Source organism: Hyperoodon ampullatus (assembly GCF_949752795.1).
Source record: "Hyperoodon ampullatus genome assembly, chromosome: 3".
Classification (NCBI taxonomy): domain Eukaryota; kingdom Metazoa; phylum Chordata; class Mammalia; order Artiodactyla; family Ziphiidae; genus Hyperoodon; species Hyperoodon ampullatus.
Genome location: NC_136916.1, coordinates 138831722 through 138843031, shown reverse-complemented (window position 1 = coordinate 138843031; position 11310 = coordinate 138831722). Strand labels below are relative to the sequence as shown.

Sequence of the window (11310 nt, the reverse complement as noted above, 5' to 3'; positions counted from 1 at the left end):
TTAGTCTTTTTTGGTTGTTCTTTAAGAAACATACTTGTAAAACATTTGGGGGCAGGGAGGGAAGGGAAGGTGTTATGTTGTAATTAAAGATGAAACAAACAGTCAAAGAGTAGACCCAAACTACTAAAATTATTTAAAACATTTTAATGTTTTACAGTAAGCAATATGTAAAACATGCAGGTCCATGATTAAAATCTACAGCTTTTAAACCACATGGTCTTAATTTTTTTCTGTTTAAAATACAGATATTGTTGTTTAAAAAGAAATGTAATCATAACGGTTTACAAAACTATAAACTGTAAATGATTTATTTAATACCATCACTAACCTTTTTTCCTATTTGTAATGTTTAAAAATGGAACTTTTGGGGCTTCCCTGGTGGCACAGTGGTTGAGAGTCCGCCTGCCGATGCAGGGGATACGGGTTCGTGCCCCGGTCTGGGAGGATCCCACATGCCGCGGAGCGGCTGGGCCCGTGAGCCATGGCCGCTGAGCCTGCGCGTCCGGAGCCTGTGCTCCGCAACGGGAGGGGCCACGGCAGTGGGAGGCCTGCGTACCATAAAAAAAAAAAAAATTAAAAATAAAATAAAAAAATAAAAATGGAACTCTGTTGGTATGAAATACTTTTAAGCATTTGGAAGTTCATTAGAATTATAAAATTAAAAACTAGAAGAAAATGTAGAATACTATTTGTGAAAAATACTTCACATCCATTTTCATTTTATTGTTTGATCAAAATGAAATGAACTTTTTTTTTTTTTTTTGCGGTACGCGGGCCTCTCACTGTTGTGGCCTCTCCCGTTGCGGAGCACAGGCTCCGGACGCGCAGGCTCAGCGGCCATGGCTCACGGGCCCAGCCGCTCCACGGCATGTGGGATCTTCCCGGAGCAGGGCACGAACCTGTGTCCCCTGCATCGGCAGCCGGACTCTCAACCACTGCGCCACCAGGGAAGCCCCTGAAATGAATTTTTAAAAGGTACCAAAATATGTTATCCCAATGGATTTTTATTCAGAGCATATGGAAATACGCTTATTTTTAATGATACAATATAAGGAAAAATATTCTAATTTTAAAATTAGCATTTCAGAATCACAGGGACAGGTGATTACAAGACTTAGAGTGGCGATCATGTCAAATCACTATGTAGTACATCTAAAATGAACAATATTGTATGTCAACTATATTTCAAATTAAAAAAAAGAAAAAAAAATTCAGTAATAGAGGAAAGTACAGAGAGATGAACAAGAGAAGTAGTTAAGCAGTTGCAGGTTGTTCAAAAGTTCTAAGTTTTATAGCAGAGGAATTTTTAAAAAAACAGCCAGTTTCTATACCAAAACAAACTGATAATAGATTCATTGAATAACCAACAGAACTCAAGACGTAAGTGCTTGCTTCTACTCTTATAGAACTATAAATAATTTACTTCTTTTTATGTAACATTTAATCGAAGCTAAGCACCTATAGCATGACTAACAGTAAGATCTAATGTTTTAAAACATTAAACACTTCTCATAATATAGGATAGCTTATGAATAAATAATGAAATGACACGTTACTTAAACATAAGGACTATTTTAAAACTAGTCATGAGTGCCTGCAAACACACACACACAGATCCACACTAAATATTCTATGCAAAAATATGTTCACAACCATAGTTAATTTTGTGTCAGTAATAGAGAAATCAAGCAAATAATAAAGTTCTAATAAACAGTTATAGTCAATCTTCATAAATAGAAATCAGAAGATCACTTTGACATCATCTATATGCAGTTCAGCAAGGTAGGCTCCTTGTCTATAGTTAAAGTGCCCTAAATTTTAGCTTTCCAGGTTGTTTGTGGAATTGTCCTTTAATTTAAAACAAGTCATACAATTACGCATATGACTGTATACAAAATAAATTTATCATGATATTTGCTGGGGGGCAAAGAACTAATTTTACTGCAGAAATTATACATTTTCCCTAAGTTAAATACACTGAAAGAGAATGAATAAATAGTTTACGGTTTTTACACACATTAGGGCACAACAACAGCTGATTAAACAGCACATTAGGAATAATTAAATGTCAGTTCATTTGTAGTAATCAAAAAAGCAATGAATTTAGAGTTGAAAAAATCTAGGATTTGGTGTGATATCTTTTCCTTTTAAGGCCAGTTTTTTTTTTTTTTTTTTTTTTTGTGGTACGCGGGCCTCACTGCTGTGGCCTCTCCCGTTGCGGAGCACAGGCTCCGGATGCGCAGGCTCAGCGGCCATGGCCCGCGGGCCTAGCCACTTCGCGGCATGTGGGATCTTTCCGGACCGGGGCACGAACCCGCGTCCCCTGCATTGGCAGGCGGACTCTCAACCACTGCGCCACCAGGGAAGCCCAAGGCCAGTTCTTTTAAATCTATAAATGGAGACAGTACATGTCACATCTACTTCATAAGTTTGTTATTAGGATAAACCATGTAAAATATGGACTAGTGGTTTATAGTAATAAGCACTACCTGCTTGTTTTGTTACAATCGGTTGTGAAATGTATTATGAATAATTTAAAATTTCACACTTGGTGAATGATCTACTTAAAAAAAATTTTAGAGCAGATCTAAAGCAGACCCGTAAAAACATCTCTCATATTCAATTACATTTTCATTTGTTTTGTTGAATAGGAAGGGGATGAAGTTATAGCTACTGCTTTAAGAACTGCAGATAACCAACAGCTTAACCTGTCCAGGAGAGTATGTATCATCATCTGCTTTCATGGCAGAAAAACTTCAGAACTACTGTGCCAAATTATCTTAGTAATCATCCCCCTCATTGCTTTTATATGGAATTATTGATTGTATATTTATATTTAAAATGTTCTTAAGGTTGAGTCAGTGTCTGTTTCTGTACAGCACCTAGCAATGCCTGTATACGTTTCGTATTTATTTATTTATTTATTTATTTGCGGTACGCGGGCCTCCCACTGTTGTGGCCTCTCCCGTTGCGGAGCACAACTTCCGGATGCGCAGGCTCAGTGGCTATGGCTCACGGGCCTAGCCACTCCGCGGCATGTGAGATCTTCCCGGACCGGGGCTGAACCCGTGTCCCCTGCATCGGCAGGTGGACTCTCAACCACTGCACCACCAGGGAAGCCCTATACGTTTATTCTTCTTCTTAGTGTTTGTTGCTATTAAATTACGTATCACAAATTTACTTTCTAGAACAAATTCGAATTAAATTAAAATTTTATAATAAAAATATCTCAAAATTGAACAATGTGTTCAAAAAAATCAAGTGATATCAAATATATTAGAAATGCATAGAAGAAAATAGAATAGAAGAAAATACATAGAAGAAATGGCTACAAGAAAAAAATGTCAAATGTTAAGTGGATGCTGGATAATAAGTGATGGTTTTCGTGCTTTATACTTTTCTGCTCTTGTAAATTTTTCTCCAGTGAAAACCTGTTACTTTATTTTTCCCATCCAGTTTATTATTTACAAAGACACTTTTTACTATAAAAGTAGCATATATTGAGCATTTCATTTATATATAATCATAAGAGAAAGAAAAGGCAAATGATGTCAAGTTAGTAACAAATAGTGAAGAGCAGGTGCTTATCACAACACTGTAATGAAAACAGTTGTCAGAACTAAAGGGCAACAAAGACATCTTCTGGACATCTTAAGAACTGCATGGTTCCTTTTTAAACAAAGGATCTTATTTCTACCTTAGAGTAATAGTTGTTTAAAAACCACACATTAAGAAGGGTAAAATCAATCTGTATTAGGTTTGAAATTTTAAATATTACATCATTAAATTACAAACATACAGTATTTAAAGAAGACACAAAATTGTTGCATACATATTGGCATTAGTTTCCAAAATATCCTTAAAACTATTTCCAGATTATAAAATACAAATATTTTAGTAAAAATAATTTATTCTCATGTAAGGAACACATAAAATAATATGAAAATTACATGTAGCTTTGAACCACTACTTGAAAAATTTAAACAGAATACTTCATGAATCTTGGAGCCCATTGATAAAAAAATATGATTGGCAATTTAATCATTAATTTAAAGAACTGTGTTTAATAAATAATCAAATTCCAAACCACATTTGATTTGTGATTTGTCCTAGTACTATACAATGTAATTATCAATATTTTAGAAAACTTATTTCCAGTAAAATATAATTGAGTCCAAATTTTAAATGTGTCCACTTATTTTGAACATGGGTTTATTTAGCCTAAAACTCATTTGTAAAATTATATCACTACGGGCACATTCAATGAATTGTGTATATGAAATACTATTCTTTTATTCTTAGAGCATGAATGGCTGGTTGCACTCATAGCCACCTTCAGGAAGTACTATTGATGCCTGTGATTTCCATCTCTAAACAATTCTTAGGGTGGACTCAGTTTGAGGCTATTTTTTTTGAAATATAGTCCTAAAAAACTAATCTGTATTTCAACTAGCAAAACTCAACTTGCTTTAGTAATAGTTGTGTTTGGTAAGAAATGTGTGCTTTAGCTTTAGGTAAGCCTAAATGAACAGATACTCTACAAATGAAAGTATGCTTATTTCCTAAAATTACCTTTTCTTAGTATCTTTATATGAGAAGCCAAAATGAGATTTTACAACTAAATGCTTCCAATACCCCAGGACTAAACATTTGATTCTTTGAACTTTGTTTTATGTCACTTGTATCTTTTCAAATTGTTGTAAGATATATTTCATGATTTTTCTAACATAGAAAATCAAATGAATAATTAAGATAACCATAAAGAAAGTTTAAGAAAGATTATATTAAATAAAATTCACCAAGGGTGATAGAGATTATCTTCATATGGAACTGAAGTGCTTCAGTAACATAAGTAACGTGATTATCTTATATTTTTTATTACCAACACTGTCTGCTAGTTTTTGCACAACTACTAAACAGAAATAGGTTTCTTGGTATATATTCATTTCTCTTTAGGCAGTTACATTCGATTTGATCTTGGAAGGTGTCTGCCAGGAATTCTGTCAGAAACAAAATATTTATGAGTCAAGTAATGGTGACAATTTCTTAATGGATCAGCTCACTTAAGGTAATTCTGCAGTAAATAATTTTTGTCTTTCATATGTGTACAATTTCAAAAAGACAACACAAGAGAGAATAATATCCTATTTTTGGCTATCTATAAATCAGGTTATCATGAGGATAAACCATTGATATCAAAATATGGTATCAATATATTACACTCACTAAATATATTCTCAGTGGGACACGACTGATTATAGCAGGGAAGTCAGTACAGCAAGAACCAGGCTTAAGCTAGATCTGCTGCTAGGTCACTCTAATACATGCTCCCAAGATTGGCTACAAAGAAGCTAGAGGACAGGCATTAACTGGAAATCTGGGTGGACAGGTGTTGAGCAGCAGAGTGAATTCTTAATGAGAAGTAGCATGTTCTTAGGCCTTCAGCTGGCCTCTAGGGCTAGGATCCAAACTGGAGGAAGGGCAACTGGGAATTACAAGAAGCTTGAAGAATTTACATAATTCTCAGCCTTTGTGATTTCAGAGTTGAACTTATCTGTTGTTCAAAATATAAGTGAACTGCTTTGCATATTCAGTGATTAGAAGTGACTTGGGAGAGAATACAATTAAAAGTAGTTCCCATAATAGTAGTTCCCAATTAATAGTTTCCTATTTCTATAGATGGCAAGCAAATTTGGGAAGTTTTTTTTTTTTTAATGATGACAAGTGATATTAAAACACAGAATAGCTTTACCTTCCCTCATCTTGGTTGCTCTGGTATATTTGTGCCCTTGGAGATGCCATATTCTGATGTGATAAAAGAGATGGAGAGAGATTTATCCCTCTGAGTTGCCGAAAAGCTGTTTCTGCATGGATGCTCCGAGGATTACTTGTTAGAATCCCTGCATTCTTGTCTTTTTTGTCTGAAATTAGGAATTATGAAACAATGAAAAGCATTAATAATTAATAAGGTTTGGTTGTCCTTTAGTTGACTGTGTGCTATACATATTTCATAACATGAATTAAAAATTTTAAATAAAAATAAAAATTGGACTATATTTCTAGCACTTAATGCTGCTTAAATTTTTCTGAGCTAGTGGATCAATTTGATACCTTCTTGGTAATTTTTAAAAATATAAATATCCAGAGCTGTGTGCTATAATAAATGTATCGATAAAATGACCATACTTCTCAAAACAAAAATTGGGGCAACACAGTCAGAAAATAGGAAAGAAATAGGACTTTTCCAGAAAATCCTAAAAAAGTAGTTGCATAATGAATCTTAAAGAAAGATATCTGAGAAGAAAGTTATGGAAATGAATCCAGGGTTGAACTAATGCCCTCCCCCAAAGATATTGAAGACATTCCTGAAGATGACAGTGATGACACTGTACTATTAAGGAGGCTAATAACAATTTGGTATGTCTAGTTTTACTGATAGTTCTATCTACTGGACAAAAGCATTAAATTTCTCACTATGATTAAAATCTTGAAGCCATAAGTATGTAGAAGTATGAAAAATAAGTTAAACAAAAAATAACATCTTAGAGTAAATTATGTTGGATTTCTTTTAACTGAGTTTCCTTTAAAAATAATTGCATATTCTTAGTAGGCTTTTAGATCATTTTATTATTATTGTGATGTTCAGTTTTATTGTCTAACAGTAGTCTGAGGCAAAGTGGGATGTTAAAAAGAATGGAAGAGGTGAGCCCTCAGGGAAAGAGTAGCTACCCCCAATTTCACCAAAATGGTAGCCAGTGAAGATCTGGAATTAGAGAAAAGGCATGATCTAAGTCTGAATGAAAATGTATATAATAGAATGAAACATTTCCATGCCTTGTCCTTTTAATATACTCCCTTCCTTTAGAGAGCTACCTCTTGAAACACTTCCCTACTAATAGCTTCATGAATATATAAAATAATATTGTGGTTTGAAGGATGAAGTTTGATCTTCTTTCTGTAAGATACCCTTTGAACCCCAAGAGTCTGTTGTTACCAATATTTTTAAACCTCTGATTTCTACTTTTAGCAGGATGTACTACAGGTTTTAGTAGTCATTTGCTATGAAATACACAAAATGTAATAAAAGCTTTGAAAAGAAATGTCAAGAACAATTGTGCAAGTATCACAAAGTTCAAATTGCAAGCAAATGTGTAGTTACAACATATTAGTAGTTGAGTAGAACCAAAAAATACTATATAGGGCTTCCCTGGTGGCGCAGTGGTTGAGAGTCTGCCTGCCGATGCAGGGGACACGGGTTGGTGCCCCGGTCCGGGAAGATCCCACATGCCGCGGAGCGGCTGGGCCTGTGAGCCATGGCCGCTGAGCCTGCGCGTCCGGAGCCTGTGCTCCGCGACGGGAGAGGCCACAATAGTGAGAGGCCCGCGTACCATACTATAGATTCTTTGAACTCAGAATGGTCACATGAAACTTGAACAAACATTCAATTTTAGGAAATGTAAATGTAAAATATGCAATTTTAAGTAGTATTAGAAATCAAAGTGAGATTTTGTTTCAAATGAAGTGTTTTTGTTTTTTTACATTCACTCAGAAACTGTCAAAATACCTTCAACTTCAGGAGTTGAAGTGAAGTCAGATCCCAAGTAATGGCTAAATCCACCAGGCAGAATTACATTTGTTATCTTTATGGGAGGAGCTTTCACTTGGCCAAACGATCCACCATCCACAGGAGAGTTGGTAACAGGAATAAACTACATAATAAAAGAAAAGTTAAGAACGCCTTATCTCTAAAACTCAGATCAGTCGCCTTAGCCTTACCACAAGCCCCACCTGATAATCACCTTAAAATTTTTTAGGTCAGAAATTATATGCTTCCCTAAACTCAGAGTTTGCATGAGGCAAAAACTGTGAAACAGACAGATTTTTGGGCCCTTAACCCCCCTCATAACCTTATGTTCTGTTTTTTTCAGGCTGCATTGTACTCATTACAACAGTCTAGGGTGATGGCACCTCCCCATTCCAAAGAGTCTTAACAAGGTAAGTGTAGAATTAAGAAAATGAGAATTAAGCCTTTACCCCTTTGTGATATCTTTTCTTTTTTTCGGAACAGGAATTTCTAGGTGGTAAGAGTTGTATCTTCTACATCTTTGTGTTCCTCACATTACCTCACCAGGTGTCTTGCAGTTAATTAGTTTTTCAAAAACAAACAAGTAAATAAAATGAGGACTAAGAAAAGCATCTTATAACAATCACTTTTAATGAGTGTGCTAACTCTCTAAACAGTGTTTACATTTTATGTTAGTTGAGAATTATGTTAGTTGAGGCTTTTAAAAGGTTTTCAGGAATCAGCAAATGGAGGAGAGAAGTATTTTAGGCTGGAGACTCTTGGTCTGGAAATTTATGCCTGCTCTGTCTTCAGTAAGACTGACCTTGTTTATACTTTAAAAAATATGAATTCTGAATATATGATTCAATTTATTTAGAGACACAGGCTTTTGCCATTTGTGTAAAATTACCCATTTCACTCATATTTCAGTAAATGTAACCAAAATGCAGCTTCGTAATGAGCACTAAGGTATCAGGCCTTTTACTAAAGCTGATCCCAAATTCCCTAATTCCTTCATGGGAGTTTCTTCCCATCATTAAGCTAGAATATTGTCAAATTTTCTTCTGAAACCAGAACACCAAAATGTTCTGGTTTAAAGGACAACTTTAGATTTCATTTATTTCCTCTTTATTTGCTGTTAAAAAGAAAGAACAGCAGCAACTAAAACAAAGAAAAATACATTAGACTGAACTGATAAAACTTGGAAAGTATTCTGTTCTTGTGTCTTCTGAACAGCTAAATGAATAGCTCAATTTTTTTCTAGCCAGGAAAATAAAAATTATTATTGCATCTTAAAATAGATTTCTCTGAAATAAAGACTTCAAATACCCCCTTTATTTTACTAACCATATATAGATGAATTCTTTAAAACCCAATTTTTAAATAAAATATTTACATATAGAGTAAATGGAAAGATAATTAAATTCTTATGTACGGCACTGATTTGAATGGCAAGAATAGGTATCTAGAATCACTGAAGACAACATGGTAGTATAGAAGGGGAAAAATCTGAGTTCACTATATGAGAAATAGAAAAGAATAGCCAACAAGCAAAACCTTTAGTGAAATAATCATCCATCACTGACTACAATTTGAGTTTATGTATTTTTTTTGCTATATGAAACTAATTAAAAAAATATATGGAAATTGGGATCTTTAAAGTTGCTCTAAGTGACTTCTTTATATGGAATTTAGTGAGTATTTATGAAGTTACATGGAATTTTTAAAATGTAGCCAACATTACCTTAAAATAGAATTTATAAAATATAATGTTACAACTTGTATAGGTCTCTCACTGGAGGCCTCACATATGTGGTATGATAGGCAGAATAATGCCGCCCCCACAGGATGTCCACATCCTAATGTCTAAAACCTGTGAATGCTTTACGTGGCAAAAAAAAGGACTTTACGGGCATAATTAAATTAAGGATTTTGAGATGGGGAGAATATCCTGGATTATCTAGGTGGGCCCAATACAATCACAAGGGTCCTTATAAGAGGGAGGCAGGGAGGGTCAGTGTGAGAGAAGATGTGATGATGGAAGCAGAGGTCAAAGTGATGCCATTGCTGGAAAAGGGCCATGAGCCAAGGAATGCAGATAGCCTCTAGAAGTTTGAAAGGCAAAGAACAAATTCTCTCCTAGAGCTTCCAGAAGGTATGCAGCCCTGCCGATACTTGTGATTTTAGCTCTGTAAGACTGATTTTTTGGACTTACGACCTCCAGAATTGTAAGATAATAAATTTGTGTTGTTTCAAGACACCAAATTTGAGGTAATTTGTTACAACAGCAATAAGAGACTAAAGTTTCCTTTAGTTTTCCACTTCTGGAAGCAAGAAGTGACTTGCACATGGAATATAAGAGAAAGGGAAAGGAGGTGTAAATCATTGAACTAAATTTTAATTATTCTCTTTTTAAAGACTAGAGACGGTGACAATAATTCGGTAGATGACATTAGATGGTGCTGTCTCTTAGTTATACAGATTAGTAGTTAAGGTTTTTTCACAAAGCATAGTTTTTAGAAAAACATTTGTAAATATAACCCATAGAGATCAGCTCGGTGCTTTGTGACCGCCTGGAGGGGTGGGATGGGGAGGGTGGGAGGGAGGGAGATGCATGAGGGAAGGGATGTGGGGACAGATGTATATGTATGACTGATTCACTTTGTTATAAAGCAGAAACTAAAAAATATATATATATATATATATAACCCATAAATGAACCAATTTCCTCTGCCTAATCTAGATAATCTTTATTAACATTGTACAGCTCTAAGTTTCACAGGTCTCTATAGCTATTTTGACCCATAATAGAATCCCCTTGGTTAATTTTTAAAAGTCAGGGAATAATAAGAATTAGATCTATAATTCTTAAAAAAAATTTTAAAACATAAAAGTACATGTGCCCACACATCTTTTGATGAAGGGTCAAGGCCTTTTCTTTAAGAAAGAGTCCATTGACTGGTATTTTATCTGATTGATAAATCCACCCTTAAGGGTTGTTTTTTTTTGTGTGTGTGGTACGCAGGCCTCTCACTGTTGTGGCCTCTCCCGCTGTGGAGCACAGGCTCCAGACGCGCGCAGGCTCAGCGGCCATGGCTCACGGGCCCAGCCGCTCCGCGGCATGTGGGATCTTCCCAGACCGGGGCACGAACCCGTGTCCCCTGCATCGGCAAGCGGACTCTCAACCACTGCGCCACCAGGGAAGCCCCGACCCTTAAGGGTTTTACCTACAATTTCCAGTTTTGGTTTCATTAAAGTAGCAAGATTTCAACCAGATGTGGAGAAAATTTGAACACAAGAAACTGTCTAGATTTAAAGAAATTTTCCCACATATTTGTCTGAATTTTTATAATTTTCTTCCTTATTTTGCAGGGTTTTTTCCTCCCAACCTAATTTGATATTATTTGTGTATGTGTAATCAATTATTTGTGATTTGTGTAATTGATCTTTTTCCAGACTTTACAGAGAATCCCATTTGGCTTTCATAGAAACATAGAAATAATAATTTAAAATTTGTACTTGTGTATCTGTTTATTTAAAATAAAAGTTACAAGTTTTTGAAAAAACACAGCCGACTCAATAAATATTTGAATCTATTGCTGAAGGCAAAAGTGAGCTTAGAGAGTAGCCTACTAGTATCAAACGTTCAATGTGCTCTGGGAACTCGTTAGTTTGTTTTACAAAGGGAGTGGAGAGTGTTGGGTAAGCCAGTGAGATAAATGAAAGCATCTACAGTAGTCTTATCT

The 11310-nt window shown here is 35.2% G+C and overlaps 1 protein-coding gene across 1 annotated transcript in view; it reads right to left on the bottom strand.

Annotated features, from left to right (window-relative positions):
- Window positions 1–4960: 4960 nt before the first annotated feature.
- The window catches only part of LRRC9 (leucine rich repeat containing 9), a gene marked incomplete at both ends in the record, with an annotated part of 95737 nt that continues 89387 nt past the window's right edge, over window positions 4961–11310 (bottom strand). The window contains 3 exons of the mRNA XM_079700504.1: window positions 4961–5000; window positions 5753–5921; window positions 7565–7709. Coding sequence (XP_079556630.1) covers window positions 4961–5000; window positions 5753–5921; window positions 7565–7709 — 354 coding nt within the window. The remainder of the gene's footprint in view (window positions 5001–5752; window positions 5922–7564; window positions 7710–11310) is intronic.